Source organism: Dunckerocampus dactyliophorus, chromosome 5 (assembly GCF_027744805.1).
Source record: "Dunckerocampus dactyliophorus isolate RoL2022-P2 chromosome 5, RoL_Ddac_1.1, whole genome shotgun sequence".
Lineage (NCBI taxonomy): Eukaryota > Metazoa > Chordata > Actinopteri > Syngnathiformes > Syngnathidae > Dunckerocampus > Dunckerocampus dactyliophorus.
In genome coordinates, this window is record NC_072823.1 from 12,743,420 (window position 1) to 12,764,770 (window position 21,351).

General features: G+C 40.6%; 3 protein-coding genes across 3 annotated transcripts; 1 reads left to right on the forward strand and 2 right to left on the reverse strand.

Moving 5' to 3' along the window:
* Positions 1–2,024: 2,024 nt before the first annotated feature.
* Positions 2,025–13,977, forward strand: has3 (hyaluronan synthase 3). The gene is made up of 5 exons (XM_054777425.1): positions 2,025–2,219; positions 7,794–7,887; positions 7,966–8,516; positions 10,153–10,254; positions 10,346–13,977. Exons 2-5 carry the CDS (start codon positions 7,794–7,796, stop codon positions 11,273–11,275), a joined length of 1,677 nt encoding a protein of 558 aa, XP_054633400.1. The 5' UTR covers positions 2,025–2,219; the 3' UTR covers positions 11,276–13,977.
* A 2,151-nt stretch (positions 13,978–16,128) lies between these two features.
* tmem170a (transmembrane protein 170A) lies at positions 16,129–18,798 on the reverse strand. Its single transcript, XM_054777427.1, has 3 exons — positions 18,591–18,798; positions 17,718–17,888; positions 16,129–16,570 (listed from the first exon to the last, which is right to left on the reverse strand). The coding sequence occupies exons 1-3, from the start codon at positions 18,700–18,702 to the stop codon at positions 16,440–16,442; spliced, it is 414 nt and encodes a 137-aa protein (XP_054633402.1). The 5' UTR covers positions 18,703–18,798; the 3' UTR covers positions 16,129–16,439.
* A 570-nt stretch (positions 18,799–19,368) lies between these two features.
* On the reverse strand, positions 19,369–21,295 carry chtf8 (CTF8, chromosome transmission fidelity factor 8 homolog (S. cerevisiae)). The gene is made up of 3 exons (XM_054777134.1): positions 21,193–21,295; positions 20,823–20,946; positions 19,369–20,100 (listed from the first exon to the last, which is right to left on the reverse strand). The coding sequence occupies exons 1-3, from the start codon at positions 21,210–21,212 to the stop codon at positions 19,858–19,860; spliced, it is 387 nt and encodes a 128-aa protein (XP_054633109.1). The 5' UTR covers positions 21,213–21,295; the 3' UTR covers positions 19,369–19,857.
* Positions 21,296–21,351: the final 56 nt, after the last annotated feature.

Consider the following 21,351-nt stretch of genomic DNA (forward strand, 5'->3'; position numbering starts at 1 on the left):
TAATGAGTAACTAATGAGTAGTGGTTAGGGTTAGGTAAGTTAGTTCCTCATTAACTACTGTAATTTTGTGAACCTTATTGTTAAGTGTTACCTTGAGAATAAAGTTGTAAATTTACGAGACAAATAGTCGTAATATTATGAATCATGCGTGTCAGAGGGAAAACACAGCACAGCTCTTCAAGAAGGAAATAAACTTTCCTCTTGCTTCAGGCAAGCTTTTATTTATAACGTGGCAGCAAAACAGAGCAGTTGAGCACAAACAGATTAGCATGTCTAGCCCTTCTCACTTCCGCCTTCCTCGACTACGCCCCCCTCCACATGCCAAAGGTCACATCAGTACCCCCCTTTCATAGCTGTCTCAGGTTTTTTCTCGTTAATATACGATTTTATTCTCGTGATATTACACGTTTTTCTCATAAATTTACGATTTTATTCTCATAATATTACACGTTTTTTCTCGTAAATTTACAATTTTATTCTTGTAATATTACACATTTTTTCTCGTAAATTTTCGATTTTATTCTCATAATATGACACGTTTTTCTCGTAAATTTACAATTTTATTCTCGTAATATTACACGTTTTTCTCGTAAATTTACGATTTTATTCTTGTGATATTACATGTTTTTTCTTGTAAATTTACGATTTTATTCTCGTAATATTACACATTTTTTCTCGTAAATTTTCGATTTTATTCTCATAATATTACACGTTTTTCTCGTAAATTTACAATTTTATTCTCATAATATGACACGTTTTTCTCGTAAATTTACGATTTTATTCTCGTAATATTGCACGTTTTTTCTTGTAAATTTGCGATTTCATTCTTGTAATCTTACACGTTTTTTTCTCGTAAATTCACAACGTTTTTTTCTCGTCAATGTACAACTTTATTCTTGTCAATGTACGACTTCATTCTCGAATTCTCCGATTTTTTTTTCAATGTGGCCCTAATACTCCATCGTAATATTCTACATAATATTTACAACTTTTTAAAATTCTAATTATTTTGAAATAATTATGAATTTGGGATTTTTTAAAGTTATTTATTAATGATGAATAATTGTGGCATAGTTATGAATATTATGTGTTTACAGTATATTACTGTATATGTCCAGACCTGAGGGACACTCAAGATATCAGGAACCATGCAGAGTCCTGCTAGGGAGTGCATGGATGTTAACTTCCAGTAAGCTGAACCACTTCTGCCTCAAGATACAGTATACAGTATACAGTATACAGTATACAATATACAGTATACAGTATAAAGTACACAGTATGTGTATGCCACACAGAATTGTACTTTAATCAAGTACATTTAAGTGGCAGCCTGATATTGATCCCAGCGGGGCATATGTGCCGTTTGTTTCAGCCTGTCATGGAACCTGCAGCACGTCAGCAGCTCAGCCTCAGAGCAGGAGAGGAAAGGAGCGGGGGGAGGAAGGAGTGTGTGTAGATAAATAAGCCCATGAAAGATGCTTTGAGTCAGGCGCAGCGGAGGAGAGAGGTGGTTCCATGCAGTGGAACAGTCCCCTGGTTTGTTCGAGTCTGTTGGCTGCATTGCAGGGAGAAAGGAAAGGTATAGCTACAGTGTGGCGACACGGCAGGGAGGGAGGGGACGAGGACAAGGGTGGAGGGGGCTTCAAGGAGTCCGGAGAGAAGAGCTCAGCAGGCTGGACAGTGTAAGAACAAGTGAGAAGGATGAAGGCCGTGCTGCACACTGGACGTTTAAAGTGGAGCTGATCCGGCATCGCAGGAGCTGACGCCTGGGCAACCCTCTTGACCTATTTGACCTCAGCTGGCTCCTGGAGGGCAGCCAGGGTTGCCATATAGGAGAGGGGCTTCACGTGTAAGACTGCAGTGGGATGATCCCATCCAAGCATCAAGGGCTACATCAGAGAAGGTCCTGGGAGACAGAAGGCGGGTGGGAGGTGGTGGTGGTGGTGGTGGAGGAGGAGGAGCAGGCAGTGGTGGGGGCAGGATCACTGAAGTGGTTTAGGTCTCGCAGTGGTTTTAAGCTGCCGGCTGTATTTTTGGGACCCTGCGAATGAAGCGAACAAGCTGGAATAAAGATGTAGTGTGAGCTGGTGGAAGGAGGGGGACTGAACAAGGAGAGCGCTGTGCTCAAGGAAGCAGAGGACGTCCTAGCTGGACCCGTGGACCAGGAGGACAGATCTTTTGGGGGGAGACAAAGACAGCAGGACCGCTGGATCAGGAAGGTAGGGTAATCATTCTATTTCCTATACACCAGGAGGCTGCAGTGTGTCTTGTGATGGAAATCGATGCCCAGCAGGAGTTTAGCATTTAAAGAGGCTCCAAGATTTATGTTGAAACAATCATTTGGTCCTAATGAGAACAATGCTTCATCTTCTCTTGGGAAGGCTGAAAGGACAATGAATGAAAGTGTTCATCCGTGAGCAAACATGTCCTTGAGGGGCAGACACGGAATGGAAAAGTTTTTGAAAGTTGCAGGAAGTGACATTAAAGTTAGAGTCAGGACAAAGAGGTAAGTGTGTTCATGTTTGAGTGGCCAATGGGTTTGCAAAATGAGGTTTTTCCGTGTGTGCTTATTAGGGTGCAACCTACAGAAGACCAGAAGTATGGTAACATTTCAATGCACATATTATACTGCACATATTATGCTAGACTGAATCACGGATGCTTTAACACAGGGGTGCCTAAACTTTTTACATGGAGGGACGTGCACAGACTAATTGAATTTGATACAGTTTGTACATTATCGACGTACAGAAGTCAATGTATGCTAAGATATCAACATCTTAACTTTGTGTTATAGGTGACAAAGCAAATGAATCGAGATGCTCGATAATGGCTTTCTATCCATATCCGATATTGTCCGGCACTTCACTACCGACACGGCAGCTCGTCTCTCAACAAACGTCAAGTCACATCTTGTGAAATGAACACACGCTTCTCTTACTGTGATGCCACTGGATGCCTTTCACAAAACAAACACTGCTTGTGCAAAATAAGACAAACACTGCAATATGCAATTTCAAGTTAAAGAAAAACTTCCATACTTATTTGAAACATTTTGTCTCAACCACATAGTCATTCATAAAAAACACAAAATAGTCAACAAAAGTAACATGTTCTACTGCAAACAAGTAAGGCAGGTTAGTCTTAATAAAATTCACAAATAAGAATCCAATTAAATAATACTGGCAACGGCACAATTTGGAAAGCTGCACATTTCTACGTGGCACAAACATCCGTTAAGAACAAAGCAGGAAACTCTGGAGTAAAACAATCGGTAAAATTATAAACTGGCTCGCTTATTACTTTGCTGTGTATTTAGCTGTGTGTGACCCCCAGTGATTCTGCCTTAGGTGTGATATTAGATCAGACGTATTCAAGGAAGTCACCTTTACGCTTTACAGTCGTTGGTTGGATTTGATTTCAAACATGCATTCAGCGTACATTGACTGCTTCATGTTACCAGTCTCAGTTTCACATGTCCGAAAGGAGTTGGAAGAAGCAGAGCTTATTTAATCCTACCCCCTCTTCGTATCTCATACATACACACACACACAAACACACAAACATACATTTGCATTTTTTTTCCCCCTTTCCCCTCCCTTTCCTTTTCTTTCGATGTATCCTATGCTTTCTATTTACAATACGAAGGTGAAATTTGGAGCTAATTCCAGATCACGGACATCATCATGACATCATCACTCGCGCACCCGTACCATTATGGGCGGAAAAACAAACACCAGTATGAGCCCATTTCTCATTTTTACGCCACTACCATCGCTACAAATGAGTATAACACCTAATAATGCATCTTATCAATTATGAATTATTTTACTTTTAGAATATGCTGAGGGCAGATTAAAAAAAATTAGATGCGGATCGAAAATGGCCCTAGGCCACACTTTGTGGTCCCCCCTGCGTTAACATGGGCTCTGTAGAATGTAAGCCCTTGAAATAAATACATATACCAACATCACTTGCACCACTATGGGTCTAAATAGAACCAGTTCAAGAGCTGGACAATTCCACATAAAAAAAAAAAAAGGTACAAATTAAAAATATGATTTTGCTATCAGTGTTGACATCTATATTTTTTTTCCAGTCATAAAACGATCTTTGTTTTTACTCGTTTGTGGCAGTAAAAGTTCAAATCCACACTGACCAAAATGTAAACATCCATATTGACTAACAACCCGGCGATATCTTTGCTTTGTAGCAGCCAGTGCACTGCAATCTTGCCGAGTAATAAAATAAAATTTGGTTTCCAAAAAGGAAAATGAGAGAAGAACGAAAAAGGAGATTGGATAGTGCTGCCGGGGCTGCGTTGAAAAACGGAATCGTCCAATATTTTCAATTTGCAATTGTCCATTATTAAGAATCAATGACAGAGCGCTTTACATGAAATTTTACGTCGAACTTCTTTTCTGCATTGTCACCAATAACAAAATCTAATGAATGAGTTCACCAGCTTTGCCACAAAACCGCGGCGGTGCAGCGGTCTGCACGTCTGCATGAGAAGGCAAAGTAACCACGTATGATCCCAGAGTTTGAAGAGTTAGTTTTTAGTCTGTTGTTTACTTCTAAAAAAAAAACATCGACCCATTTGTTTCCCGTGTATTTGGATCCCAAACAAACAGCATAAAAATAGCTTTTAAGGATCAGTTAAGGAAGTGTTAAGTTTAGAGATGTAGTGACCACAGCTGCCCAATGTGACTTTTTTTTTCTATTTTAATTCCTAGTACTACTACTGCTACTACTACTACTACTACTACTACTACTACTACTACCATTGGTGGCTAAGTAGTCATAGTTTGGTTAATTTTTGGTACTTGAAGGAAACAGAATGCATAACATAAAACTGCTTAGCTTTTGTATAAACCGCTTCAAAATACAACATAAAAAAACTGCAAACTGCTAGCAGGTAATTCGCCAACGAATACAATTGTCCAATCAAAAATCCAAATAAATATGAACTACTAAATAATAGCCAAGTGTTCCAAGTATATACATGGAAAACTATTGCTAAGAACCTTCCTCTGATGGTAATCTTCCATTAAGTATTTTTTCAGGTCTCCAGCAGAGGGATGTTTTGTTATAGAATGATAGACAAATCAAATTGTGTCTCCTGTCATTGTGTGGCTAGGTAGGGTGGGGGGGTTAAGATGGGGGTTGGTTGCATGGGAGAATTGTACCTCCACCTCAACTGGTCACACCCAGGCTGGCCTTTAATTAGAGCGACTCACCCTTCAGTCAAGGAAGGGGGCGACATATTCTCATTGAAATGTACTGCGACATCACATTCAAACTATCTTTCAGATGCAGAAGACACTGCGCTTTTCATTACAAAGTGCTTTGGATTGGACGCTGAAGCTATTGTGACACAATTTATTTCATTTAAAAAAAACATATTTTTCAAGTAAGAACAAAGTATTGATCAGCACATCAATTGTCGCTTCCAAAATCCTACTAAATTCTCATGGGGGCAAAGCTCTGCAAGGGAGTGACTAATAGAATGGCAGGGGATGTTTACTTACCTAATATGGAGAATATCTATACTACATACAAATTGGCAGTGCTCATGAGAATCCTGGCATCTCTTCTAAAGACAGTTCCAATTCTACACTAAGCCTCAGAGATTGAGCGACTGTATTGATGTACAGGTATATGTGATATACTGTATTCATCTTCAAATGTAATGAGCTCTGGGCCTCCTCTCAGCATAGTGGCACTTATCAACTATGTAAGGATTTTGGTATAAGCATCAATGGTAGGACAGGACAACAGCATTGCAAGCAATAAAGTGTATTGTAAAGGCTTAAAAGTAGAGTAGTGCAATTGGTGCTATCATGATGATTTGTAGTGCTGGTATTTGCGGTGGCAGCATCATTTGCTGTAGTTACTTGGCAGCAGTGTTAAGCAGGATGAAGCTGACAATTACAATTATCAGTAATAGCGCACAAGATACTAAACGACCACCAATTTGTTGTGATTTCAGAGCAGTTTTTCCCATATAGTGCTTTGTTTTGTCAAAATTGTATTTTTGGTTTCTGCTCAAGGAGATCCAGGGAACAGCTCCCTTTTTGACAAACTTGAAATTAAATTGTTTAAAAGTTAACTTAGCGGTGTCCAAACTTTGCGTCCAAACTTCTTCCAGCGAGGGCTGCATACATAAAAATGAAAGCATACACGGGACTTTGATTTATTTTGTGCATTAAAATGCTAGAACCAATCCGGTGTAGGTCAAGCCATGTTAACTCAGGGAGGGGTGTCCATAGTGCGGCTCGGGAACCATTTGCGGCCCACGGCTGTTTTTTCATTGGCCCGCTTTAACAAGAAAACTACAAACAATAGAAAAATAAGAAGTAATTTCACAAGAAGTCAAAATACTAAGAAATAAAGTTGTCAAAGTCATTTCACGAGAATAATCAAGTCAAGTTTTTTGTAACTTCAGCCAGCCTGCACTTGAAAAGGCTGAGAAGATCGTGAAGGACGCTTCACTTTCTTGAATTTTATTGCACACTTTAACTATTTACAGGAGCTTGTCAGGTTAGGTTGATAGCCTTTGAGTCAAAGAGGGATCGCGTCATATTGCTACTCAGACTAAACACAGTTGTATCGTAGAAGCAAGAATAAGTGTTCCATCCCAGTGGTCTCTCCGGTAGTGTCTTTTCATTGGCCACGAAACTGACCAATTATTTACTCTGTACAGTGAACTAGCACCATATCATGTATGATATACTGTACATATGGCACATCAGCATCAAACAAGTCAATTTTGCATCATATTTGCATCCGAGATTTGAAAGACATGCATTTTTAGTATCATAGATGTCATAAGAATGGCCATACGCTTTGTAGAATACATGTACAGTCGTGTCATGCTCATTTTTAAACGATATATTCTCAAAAAATCCAAACAATGTTGTAATATCAGGGAAAACAATGTAATTTTAGTAGCATGAAGTTGAAATATTAAAGAAAAAATGTTTTTTTAAGTCATAATATTATGAGAAACAAACCAAACAAAATAAAATAATTTTTGGAAAAATTTGGTTGGGGGAAAAAGTTATAATTATGGGAATAAGAGCTAAATGTTATGGGAATAAAGTCATATTATTACAAGAACAAAATTTACAAGAAAATAGAGTTGAAATGGTATGAAAATTAAAAAAAAAAACAGCAGAAATGGAAAAAAATGTTGAAATTTGACAAGAATGCACTGAAATATTAAGAGAAAAAAGTTGTATTCTAATGAGAAAAAAAGCCACAATTAGTACGAGCATAACGTTGTAACATGATGAGGAAAAAGAATGTCATTTTAGTTGCGTAAAAGCTGAAATAGTAAAGGAAAACTTTTTTTTTAAGTAATAATATGCTTTTTCACTTAAATCACAAAGCTGAGGTGCCTTTTTTTCTTGAAATACGGTATTTATATTAACAAAATATCAAAGTGGCCCCCGCATCCTTTCATTTTTCAGTGTGTGGCCCTTGGTAGAAATAGTTTGGCCACTCCAGTGCGAAGCTCTCTGAACAAGGCATCCATATCTTTCCTCTGTGTTATCGGTGACAAAGCCAAAGACAAATTAGTGTAACATATAATACCGTATATCCCATTAATCATGATTTCATTTGACCTTTTTTAATATGCCGAAAATGACACAATTAAAGGAATTTTGCAAGCCGAGATATGAAGACTGTAAAAGTTAAATTTGTCTCCTGGTTTCATTTCCCATCCATGATCATTTCTTACCATATTCTCCCATAATTTGTCTAATCCTCACCTCGGTCACCCACAGATGCCCTCTCGCTTCAGGAATGCGTTGAACATTGTGGTCACCACGCTTTTTGCAGCGGTGGTCCTTTTCACCGTCCTGCTAGCCTATGTCACAGGTAAGCTTGTCGATAAGGATTACAGATCTTCTGATACCAACTAAAAATGTGATTTCACTTTGTTCTTGTGCTATAAAGGCTACCAGTTCATCCATACTGAGCAGCACCACCTGTCCTTTGGCCTCTACGGTGCCTTCCTCTCCCTCCACCTTCTCCTCCAGAGCCTGTTTGCCTACCTGGAACATCGGCGGATGAAGGCACCCACCCGTCCTCAACACCTGCGTCGCTCGGTGGCCCTCTGCATCGCCGCCTACCAGGAGGATCCAGACTACTTGAGGAAGTGTCTGCGCAGTATCAGACGGATTTCTTTCCCTGGACTTAAAGTTGTGCTGGTGGTGGATGGGAACCGGCCAGAGGACCGTTACATGATGGACATTTTCCAGGAGGTCATGGGCGGGGCTGACCAGGCTGGCTGCATGGTGTGGAAGGGAAACTATCACAGTGACGGGAGCGGAGAAGGGGGTGTCGGAGGAGGAGGGAGGAGTACGGTTCACCAGGAGGAGGCGGCACGCGTGACTCGACTGGTCAGAAGCCTCCGTTATTCCTGTATCATGCAGGAGTGGGGAGGGAAGAGGGAGGTGATGTACACGGCCTTTAAAGCACTGGGGGACACCGTGGATTATGTGCAGGTAGGGCCACTCAAAACTCTCCCCCCACTCCAGAGATGGGCATAATAATTCATTTATGATTAAGATTTCTGTCAGTTGTGTGGAATTGGATGTCGACCACATCAATGATTGACAGCACACAGCAGAATAAGAGAACAAAATGACAGAATTCAGCTGTTCACCTGATCGTTCCTGGTGGTGTAATGGTACAGCTGCTACCTTTTAAGGCTGAGGGAGCAGGTCTGATCCCAGTCCAAGAGAGTATTTTTTTATTCTGCTAATTTGTTGTATTGCACTAAAAATAATTTGTTTGCTTGGGGTCTTAGGGCCCCAATTTGACCAGAGGCAGCGCTGCCTCGGAGTATACGCCGCTAAATCTGTGCCAGCGTTAATGCATTCCCTCTCACGTGACAGAAGGTATGAGGTGGGACACCATTATTCCGCTCAATACAATGCTCATGTTAGAATAGAAGTTCAGAACATTCAGAGAGCGATTGATCAAATATATGCTCGAAAATATAAATCAATTAAAATTTATGAATAAGTTATTTCCACACAGTTAAACAATGACATTGTAAAATTCCATAATTAACTCATTCAGTTGAATCAAAAGTTTTTTAAGAGTATTTTTAATTTTCTGCAAATATACAATATTATCTCATTTAGATAATAATAAAATACAATCCACCTTGGATATAGTAGATCTTTGCAATAATGTCTCACAATTATCTATTATCAGCACGCTCACAGGTGAAGTTCAATGGGTGATACCAGAAAGTAAATACACGGTCGGTATCGCCATTTTTACCCATGCCAATAACTATCATTGGTTGATTTTCGTGGCCGCACGGTGGTCTAGACCAGTGGTCAAGCATGTTGGCCACACAGTCGCAGTCAGGAGATCGGGAAGACCTGGGTTCGAATCTCTGGTGGGCATTTCTGTGTGGAGTTTGCATGTTCTGCCCGTGCGTGCGTGGGTTTTCTCCTCCCACATTCCAAAAACATGCACGTTAGGTTAATTGGCAACTCTAAATTGTCCATAAGTATGAATGTGAGTGTGAATGCTTGTTTGTCTATACGTGCCCTGCCATTGGCTGGCGACCAGTCCGGGGTGTACCCCGCCTGTCGCCCGAAGTCAGCTGGGATAGGCTCCAGCATACCCTCATGAGGAGAAGCGGCATAGAAAATTGGATGGATGGATGATTTGGGGATTTTTGCCTTTAATTTATGAGTAGAATCAGAATAAAACACAGGACAAAGATTTTAAACCCAAAAAATATTGGTATCAATATTAATACCATCAATTGGTATCATATTTGTGAATACAATATTTAATACAACAATGTAAGAATAGCAACAAAATAAGAATTATTCCCTCATCTCTTTATTACATACATCGGTTTAAATAAATGAAGTCAATATACCCATACTACAAAGGGGATCAATAGTATTGATATTTGGATGTATGCACCCACACTTAGTTGTGACCCTCGCACTGACCCGATACTGGATCAACATAAAACAGATAGATGGACGAATTAACAGCCTCCAAAGGACAGCTGTTCCCTGGCGAGTGGGTCAGGTCATAACCCCAGGAGCATTCCACCAAGTCTATGTAGGGGCCCTCATTAGGATGTGTGTGTTTTGTACGTTCCAGGTGTGTGACTCAGACACCGTTCTCGATCCAGCATGTACAATAGAGATGCTGAAGATCCTTGAGGATGACCTAACAGTAGGAGGGGTCGGTGGGGATGTGCAGGTAGAGCATCAAACAAAGCTCCTGACTAGAATGCCTCCTTGTTAACAGATGAACAATTCTTCTTTTTGTCTTAATACTTTCCTTCGACCAGATCCTCAACAAGTACGACTCGTGGATCTCCTTCCTCAGCAGTGTCCGCTACTGGATGGCCTTCAACATTGAGCGTGCCTGCCAGTCGTACTTTGGATGTGTCCAGTGTATCAGCGGCCCCCTGGGGATGTACAGGAACTCCCTTCTCCAGCGTTTCCTGGAGGCCTGGTACCATCAGACTTTCCTGGGCTCCAAGTGCAGCTTTGGCGATGACCGCCACCTGACCAACCGCGTGCTCAGCTTTGGCTACAAGACCAAATACACAGCACGATCGCAGTGTCAGACTGAAACGCCAACCCAGTACTTGCGGTGGCTGAACCAGCAAACACGCTGGAGTAAGTCCTACTTCCGTGAGTGGCTCTATAACGCTCTGTGGTTTCACAAGCACAGCCTATGGATGACCTATGAGTCGGTGGTCACCGGCTTCTTCCCCTTCTTCTTGGTAGCCACAGTCATCCATCTGTTCTACCGTGGAAGGCTGTGGAACATCTTGCTCTTCTTGTTGACCGTCCAGCTGGTCGGGATGCTGAAGGCCACCTACGCCTGTTTCTTGCGTGGCAGCCTGATCATGATCTTCATGTCGCTCTACTCTCTGCTCTACATGTCAAGCTTGCTCCCTGCAAAAATATTTGCCTTGCTCACAATCAACAAAGCCGGGTGGGGCACTTCAGGTCGTAGGAAGATTGTCGTCAACCTAATTGGTGCCGTTCCTGTCACAGTGTGGACGATGGTGCTGCTTGGAGGCGTGGTGTACACCATTTACTGTGAAACACAACAGCCATTTACTCAATCCGAAAAGGCCTTGTTGATAGCGGGGACGATACTGTACGCCTGCTACTGGCTCATTCTGCTGGTGCTTTACCTCGCAATTGTAGCCAAACGGTGCAACAAGAGAGAGGAACAGTATCACCTGCCTTATGCTGAGGCATAAAGCCGCTTCAAGTCGGCACCGCGGGTCAATCACATGAAGCCCAACTGCTGTATGACTCTTGCACCTCTGTGGACTGCTGAAGCGCCGTAAGCAAATGCGGTCACGTCTGCATTGTCGGTGCTAAAAAGGCCCAGGATGTGAAATCGGAGCAGCAGGGAGCTGATCCAGTCAGCGTATAACTTGGATCCATGAAGCTTCAGGATCAAATGGAACAGCAGTATTCATACACTGTATATGAACATCATGTAGTTCATGGGTACAGGTTAGCTGTGCAACCACAACAAAAGGGTCGAGTGTGGTGCTTGTGCTGTAAAGCAGGGAATGAATCCAATGCAAGTATAAGCATGATCGGTTAGATTGTCATTTCAATTATGTTTACAGTAGATCGCTGCCTATTTGCAGTTCGGCATTTGCAACCCCACATATTCGCAGATTTCTTTTCTCTTATTTAAATTGTAATTTGTTTTTTTATGGCAACTTAAATAGAAAGTGGTATGATGGCGCTATCTGCGGGGAAAAAAACACGTGCTGCAGCTATGAATCCAGTAGACAGAGCTGTCAATTTACTTAAGATTTTCCAGCAGGAAGATGCTTTGAAAAGACGCAATGTTGTGTAACTGCACATTTTGTAAGTACAATAATGTATACTGTATGCCTCTTATTGTTTCTTCATGTGTAAAACTGAATTGAAAATTCATTTAAAAACCGTGAGAGATGTATTATAGGGTTTAGAGTATCAAAAATAGGCACTTTTAGGGCTTTAATGGGTGCGACCATTATTTGCAGGGATCTACTATTTATAACAGAAAAAGGACAGGGAAAAAACGCAATGGGTGCAAGCAGCAGAACTTTTCGTAAACATTTCTGCCATTTAACTAGAGTGTGTACAGTAACTCAGAAAAACAACAGAGGGGAGTGGATATGCTGGTGGACCTGTCATATGAATGCATTGTTGATCTATGAACTTGATTATTTATACCCTGACCACTTTAAGGGGTGAAGGCAGGGGTATCCAAAGTGCGGCCAGGAGGCCATTTGCAGCCTCAAGGCACATTCTAAAAATACAGTTACTTAAAAACTACAGGAATATGTAAAAGAAAAGAGTAGAAACTAGGTAACATAATGAGAAAAGGATGAAATGCTGATGCTAATAACACAAAGCTGACATGCAGGCTGTTTTCTTTAAGTATATATACAGTAACTCCTTTGTATGTTGGATTGGTTTTAGCCTTTTTTACAAAATGACAACTATCAAAATGGCCCCTGAATCCCTGACATGTTTCAAGTATGCGGATGTTGGTGGAAAAAGTTTGGACACCCCTGGATTAAGGTGTTTTTTGTTGTTGTTTTTTTAGGTATCTGGCTGGAAATTACACAAGCAAGTTGTGTGCTTTTCATTAAAAATAGTCACCAGTTTCCTTTTATCAAATTATCGAAGTCATCTAATCAGCAAATTTTGAGAAAACAGGCCTTCGCACCATTCAGAAGGAGCCTGGTATCTTTTAGCATAGTCGAAATAATTCTAATCAAATATTACTAGTATTATGTAGAAGCCTAGAAAGGGTATTGTTTTGCAAAAGGGTATGATTACTTTTGTATGGGAATCATTCATTTTGGAAATGTTGGGTCAAACTGTTAAAAAAAAATTAAAATTGTTTTTTTTTTTTAAATAATATGCACTATATTAGTACGACTATAGTCTTTTTCAACATTTACAGCTAAAATAAATTTTCGCCCGTTTTTTCAGTGCCACGGCTGTCGTGAAATCGCATTTTTTCAAGTTGCTGAAACGACACTTTACTGGTCCGGGAGGTGGGCCAAACTCCCCCCACACATTCATCGGGGGTCCCAAAGATGGCAAAAAAACTAACTTTTTTGAGGGGTCGATTTTTGCGTGTTTTTTTAAACTTGAAATGGAAATGTGTGGGGTTTGAATCATTTTGGGTTAACTGTATGTGCTGTTTCCAAACAATAATGCACACTAACATACACTACAATGTAAACCAGAATATACCTGCATGACTACACTACCACAAGACAAAAAGGAACCCAACTGGCAATATCAGCCATATTCAGAGACTGCTGCAGGCCAGGTAGAGTACGTCGGCCCTTGTTCACGTTCATCAGGCAGCATGCTGGGGTTCTCATTTTCTAGGATCGATCAGTTGCATTTCTAAGTTGAAGTGATTCAGATATTTTTATATTTGGTCACTTTTGTACTTTTTTTGAAGTCCCTAAGTATTTTATGTATCATCTGTTTCATAGGTAACATTTTTCCACAGGACAAGTGTTTTCTTCATCAATGACATCTTCCATGAACTACAGAAAATATTCATTCACTTCGTCAGTGGCTTCAATTAAGGGCCAAAGATGTTATCTTTCAAGTGAGACACTTGTTTTTTCTCACGTCATGCACGCAAAAGGAACATGAAAGTTCAGTGCCACAGTCAAATGGCAATTTTAATGACAGAGGTCCAGCTGAGAAAAATCACTGGTCAATAAAATACATTCTTCCTGCAATGCAACGCAGTTCATTCTGCTTTGTTTCCAAGACTGCATGGAATACCTCCGCTCTATATTTCTATATTTCTATCGGGTGAAATGGCTTCAGGCAGGAGGCCCAGTGGCTTCAACTGAACTTGGCAGTTTACTATGACCTCGATGACATCTTTTCGTCATTGTGTTACAGGAATATCACAAGATCTCGCAAGATTAAAACAACTATGGTATCATTACTATGAATGATAATACAGTAATATAAAGTGGCAGTGTGCAAGGTATTATTGGAACCGCACATTAAGTGCTTCACGCACACTATAGACCTTGCAATCCAACCTACCTCTGCTTTCCCAGCGTTTTTTTTTCCTTCTTTGAACGTTACGGGAACCAAAAATGGCTAGTAGGGACAGCTGTCGCCAAACAGAAGCTGTGGTAATTCTACATTTGATCAAAGTTACTTAGATTTGTCTGATCAAAACACATAGATCGCCGGAACTGTCTGCACCCTCAGTCGCCGAGCGGTACTATTTATGCTTGTTATACTGTGTATTTTGCTGAGAGCACTTTACAAGCACCAGCAATCACCGCTTTACAACACACCTCATATGGAGAGGACATCCATGTTAACAATTTAGTGACATTTTTTGGTCGAATTTGGCTTTTTTGAGAATAGACAGTATTGTTAAAAATAAGCATCACATGGCTGTACGTGTATTCACTCTTATGACGATTATGATGCTAAAAGTGCATGTCTTTGAAATCCCTGACCCAAATTAAGATGGCAAATTGACTCGTTTGACACCTACATGACATAACTATGACATGATAGGTAGGTGTACAAAGTAAACTATTGGTAAATTTAGTAGACAACAAAATGTACTACTCGAATATCATTGTCACGACTATTCAAATGATTGTAACGAGAGAAGACCGGAGAGACCACTGGTATGTACCAACTACTGCTGTTCCTAAGTTACAACTGTGTTGAGTCTTGAGTCGTAATTTGATGCTATTCCTCTTTGATTCAAGCTTATCAACCTAACCTGACAAGCTCCTGTAAATAGCTGAAAGTGTGTAATGAAACTCAAGAAAGTCTACTGGAGCTAAGTTGATCAAGCGTCCTCGCCGATCTTCTCAGCCTGTTCAAGTGCAGGCTGGCTTAAGTCCGAAAGAACTTGACAGTTTATAACCAACGGAACAGTTGATAACCACAGAGCAGTTGTTGGATGAAAAAGAAATTACTTAAAAGGTTCCGAGTCAAACTGCTGACAATACTGAGACCAGTAAAATGGAAGATGAATTACCAGAACCAACAGACCTTAAAAAGCGCCTAATTACATTTCAAGTTTGACAATGATGCTACAAAAATGTAGTATTTTACTGTTCCTCACACCGGCCCCACTCACAGTTCATGTTTGTGGGGAAACTGGCCCTAAATTAATTCACCACATATACAGTATTGATATCTTAGTGCAGATTATGCAATTGGTAATTTGGGCCTTCTAATTTCTAACAATTGATTTATTCCACAACTGTGGCATTATTACAGATAACATAACCACATGAATCAACTGTCTTTATAAACATGCAACATAAGGATCCCCAAACACATTTATTTTCTTCCATCCATCCATCTCCTCACTAGGGTCGCGGGTATGCTGGAGCCTATCCCAGCTTTCCCAGACTGGGCGAGAGGCGGGGTACACCCTGGACTGGTCGCCAGCCAATCGCAGGGCACATACAGACAAACAACCATTCACACTCACATTCATACCTATGGACAATTTAGAGGCTCCAATGCATGTTTTTAGAATGTGGGAGGAAACCGGAGTACCCAGAGAAAACCCACACACGGGGAGAACATGCAAACTCTCGAACCGAGACCTTCCCGATCTCCTGACTGTGTGGCCAACATGCTAACCACTTGGCCCTCTTTGTACTTTCTTGAAGACAATACAAACAATTTTAGAACATTAAATCCTAACTGCAGAATTTCATTGCATGTGATGGCCATGAACCATCATAATTGGAAGTACTAATAAATACTGCTCCTAATGAAACAGGAGAGGCTCCACAATATGTATTTTAAGCTAAAATAATTTCAAATAACAATAGCACTATTTGATTTGTCCTGCTTCACGTATAACAGCCGGTGTGCACCCATTTTTTTCATCAATTGTCGACTGAAAGGCTCTAACGATATAAAGGAGGATTACGAGTCCAACCCGTATAAATGCGGGCTGTGAATAAAACTACGCAGTCATCAGAAAAGTCAGTTTATAGCATTTCTCCACCTAGCGCATTTTCGCAAAGATCAACAGATTGAGCAAGAGTAACCAAGGGGAAAAACTGAGTTCACTTTTTTGTTTTAATCCTTTTACATGTTCCACCATGTTTTCTCTTGGGTCTGTCTGTTGGGATTCTTGGGGTCCACTCTGTGCCGCAGCTTTCCAGTTTCTTATATTGTTCTTTTTGTGCTGCTTATGACACACAACCAGGGCCAGTGCCTGCATTTTTTTTTCTACAGTAATGTTTTAGCATGAGAAACTTCACATTCGGACTGCTCCACAGCAGGAAACGACACATGCAAGGCCCAATTGGTCTCAAATTGTCTGACCAGCAGAAAAGTGTGACTTAAAATCGCAACCAAGCAGCTTCAGCGCTGCTAAAGGGTGGCGAGCACTCGAAGAAAGGAAATAACAACAATACAGAAGGACTGTCCCACACCAAAAACTAGAGCCTCCAGAGAGGTCATCTTCTTCCCCGCTGCCTTGTAAACTCCTGCAATGGCTGCACCTTACAAAAAACATAGGATAAAACACATATTAGTGCTTGCGATTATTTGAGTTGATCAATGTCATAGGAAAATACAATTTACGTTAATAAAGTATACTTTTTAACCTTCAAGCGAAACGCTTGTAGGGTCTCTCGGGTGTGACTGTGTGTCCCTTAGCATGTTTCACCTCATATACGCCAAATACAGACAGATTTGTTCATATTTCAGAGACAGGCCTTTTGTGTACATACTAAATTTTACATCAGCTGATGAAAAAGATGGGAGCAAACACAGAAGTGTTCTAGGTTTATATTTTCGTTGAGTGTCATTGGCCATAAGTAACGGACCATCCAATAATAAACGGGTTGAGGATATTTCTATTATAGCAATCCCTCGCTCTATCGCGGTTCACCTTTCGCAGACTCGCCATTTTGCAGATTTTTTTTGTCTTATTTTTTTTTTTATTACAGTGTATGAACGCTGTTACAGGCTGAGCCTGGCCCTTTAAGAAGAATTGCATTGTGTGAAGTTGAGTGTCTATCTCTTCCCTCTCTCATCTGTCTGCGCCACCCTTTGTTTCCTGTGTCCTGATTGGCTGTAAACCATTGTCAATCAATCAATCCAAATATTTCTGACATCGCCGACACCTAGTGACCAGCATAGAATACTACATTTCATCAACATCTTTGAATGCCTTATATTTGTATTTTAGTTTATTTAGCCATTTTTATGCTTAAAAATGCTTAATTTAGGCAAAAAGTATGTATAATTTTCTTAAATATACATACTTGTTTACTAATTATCGGCCATATTCAACCACAAAACAGCATGTTTTATTACTATTATTATTATTATTTATTAGTAAACCCGCAAAATTCTAAGCGTGAAGTAGCGAAAGACGACTGTACATGTATACTAGCATGTCTTCTACCGGACACCTACCGGAGTAAAACTAGAACTGTTACAACTACCATCCATATTGTCCTATAGTTGCCTTTTTTTTATGGCGAGTTGGGGAATAGACCAGGATGTAACCGTATGACCAGCCTGACACCCGTGTCACCTTTTGACCAGGACGAAGCCCGCTAACTATGCATAGACAAACAATAATTGAATTGTGATATTAAAGAAAACTCTGTTCAATTTATCAAAAGGCAGATAACCTACTGGTGAGGACTCCTCCACCCACTGGTCCAAGGATGCCCATCAAGAGGATGGCAATGGGCATCAATCGGGCCATTTTGTGCTGCCGAAGTGCAATGAATGACAGCAGAGATGCGGGAAGGTGGAAGATCATCGAGGAAACTGCTGCCCACAGAAAAACTACATACCACATCTCTGGAAAAACACAATCACATCAGTTCACAAAAGCACACACACACACACACACACACACAGTGAATGCAACTCTGAATTATTCGACATAATATCCTTACATCATGGTCTCTGCTCAGAAAGATGTCGTCCTTGAATTAACGCATTGTCCACTTGAAAAAAATAAACACCTCTCCCCGAAGATGCCTTATTTTATCCCCCAAAGGAATGAAGTGGTGCCACTAGGTAGCTGTAAATAAATACCCTTACTGCCCTGTTTCAACAAGGTGGCATCACTTGGTTCCTTATGCTGATTTGATTAACGTTTCTTTTGCATTTCTTTATGGGATTGCAGTATTTTTTCTTTGCATTTGCGGCTTGTGGCTTGTGTGTTTTTCGTTTTGGATCATTTCTGTGTTTGGAGCTTTTGGACGTTGATGCGGGTTTGCCCCGGTCGGCCACCGTTTCGTGGATTACATCGTAATTGTCTGCTGAAGTTTTAGATCACTAATTAAAACACTACCTTCACAACAGTTTTAGAATTGATTTAATTATCTGGAATCTGGAGCGAGACAACACAGAAACAGTTAACATCACCGACCGTAGCATATTTTTGTAGTTTAATGAAAATGTTGCGAAACAACGTTAAGCCAAATGTGTTTAACACGAAGCTTCCACGCAAACATGACAGATACAAAACCGTATAAACAACAAATATTAACCCACCTGAGAAATCGCCAAGTGACGTGTCGTTGTGTCGTTGTGTGCCATTTTTTCTTGACACTAAATTCACACCAAGAAACTGTTGGAAAATGTCTGTTTCGCTATATTCATCCATTTCACGTTGATGGCGTCGTAGTACGAAGACCGAAAGAACTCAGGGAAAACAGCACTTGTACTTGAAATACTTCCTGTTGTTGTTGTTGCTGCAGTCTTCTTCATTGGCGGGTAGAAAAGATTGTGTACGTGCAATAGCGCCATCTTCTGATATGTGACGTAAAAGCACACCTTGGTTGCCACATTAACAATGATTACAGAAAAAGACTTTCAAAAAAATTACACGAAAATGAATTAATTTGTTTTTGTTTTCTTAAGAGGTGCTCTCAAAGTCTTTCATAAAAACGAATAAATGTGTTTTTATTGTATATTTACATCAGCGTAGCTCCGCGGTGGCAGGCCACCCGGGTCACTCTCCAGCCATCCCACTGGCCATCTAGACATTTCAGGTATCAACTTTGAGTAATGGTCTCAACTTGGCCAACCCAAAGAAACATTTCTGGCTCTGCCACTGTATATTTACAATTAGGATTATAAAATTTAACCAGAAATGATTGATTCATAAAACGTTGTTTGATGCTGCATAATTAAAACAGCTGTAGTGGAAAAGCCGATGCGTGAGAGAAATAACAAACTCGAGTTTTAACTAGTTGCTAATAGAGCTTGGCCTTGTCAAGTTTAGAAACTCGAACCTTCTGCACAATTAGAAAAGGTGGAGACCATATGTAGGGTACACATTTCAGCTTCAACTTTTTGCTTTAGTAATAATGGTCGTCATCCAAGTTCTGTAATGCCACTGTTCTGCAATACTATTGTTATACTGCACTTTTCTATGTTACTGATGGTTTATATTATTTTGATGTGATAGCAGTGGTATTAAGAGGTCAATTGGGTCGCCACTGAAGGCCCGGGTGCAAAATGCACTGGCCGCCACTGCTTCATCATCATAGGCATTCTACAGAAAAGCAATATTAATTGAAAGACAAAACACTGTATTGTGCTGGGCTAGTCTGAGACACTACAAAGCACAACATATAAACAAAAAATGCACATAATTACACATATAGTGTTGTTTTTTTTCTCTTATACTTTCATATAAAAAATTAGATTTTAGTATTATACAGAAACAGTCTCTTACAAAGAAAACCATAAAACATTTCCAAATTATATGAGTTTGTTTACCATCCCACATAACATTTGACTCAGTCCAGCCGCATTATACTTTCTTGGGTACATTAGTGATGATGGGTTTGGGTCGTGTCTTGAAGATAAGCTTTCGCTTGATGAGTGCAGACACAGAGTAGGAGGTGGAGGCAGCCTGGGAGGCATGGTGGTTGTCAGTGCTGTCCACGGTGTCCTGTGATTGGGCTGGGTGCTTCGTGAGAACAGCAAAGGGTTTCTCCAGTTTGACCTGCTTCCCGTACAATATGTGATGTCCTACAATCAACACTGGCACCCCCTGGTGGATGGAAAATGAATCAACAATGAATACATTTTTGAAAAGCCATGATAGAGCGAGGGAGCGATGTTTGAACCGCAATGTAGCAAGAGACGACTGTACTTCCATCAGTACACTTCAATACAGTAATTCTGTGTGCACTGTACTTAGTTCCTGACGATCAACGCCTCAGTAACCGTTGACTGTCGGGAAGAAGGCTTTGCTTCACATCCACATCGGAACTGTGGCATTCGGCTAGCTAACTGCTCGCAGTCCGTGTACCAAGCCCCCACCTTGACTAAAGGGACAAAGAGGCTTAATAGGCTAGCTGAGAAGATGCTCGCTATCTTCTGTGTTCATCTCATATGGAGCCAATGAACACAGACTCATGCAGAGTGAACCCTCTTGTCATCCAGTCTCTGTACCACAGACAGACTAACAGATGGAGCAGACGCGCATACAGTAAATGTCAATTTATTGAGGGCTCATAATTATCGACCTGTTTTTTTATCCTTCGATAAATCGATATGTCCATTATCGTGACAGGCCTAATGTCATTGCTTCATGTCAAGAAAAATTTTCTGGAGCACAAATACAGCATGGATTATACTGATTCCATTGCAGTACTAACTTACTGTAACAGAACTACACATGTAGTCCCGTGATGATTGCATACTCCAGCTTCCTCCCACAGTCAAAACAATTGTACTGTATAGTGTTTCATAATTAACTTAATTGTTTACCTCTTTGGTGTAAAGAAGGTCTCCCATCACACTTCCCGCCAGACCAGAGTTATGTCTGGACACTATTTCTCCCTGCAGCTCGATCAGCAGCCACTCAGGAGGACTGCTGCCATCCACACTTCCTCTACAAAAGGAAGAAACAGTCGTAAACTAGTCATACGCCTAAAAACAAATATATGTACTGTACATGCAGGTTGAAACCCGCCATTTCTCATGTTTCTGAATCGTAAAAAGCTTGCTAAAAAAGTATCGCTGAGTTGAACACTCGAATGTTTTGTCTACAAAGTAATAAACACTCTGACTTGAAGCTCGCTCATGATAGCAGAAATACTTTTATTAAAGACAGTATATAGTAGACTCTCAATCTTACCGTATGACTATCTGAACCATTTGTACAAAGTCTTGTGCAGTGGCGGCTAAAACACCAACAAAATTTGCCGCTGATATTCTACAGCTACGGCAAGTCCACTGGGACATTCCGTGTAGTGAAGGCGACGTCTTCTTCTTCTTGTTTTTTATCGGCGGGTGG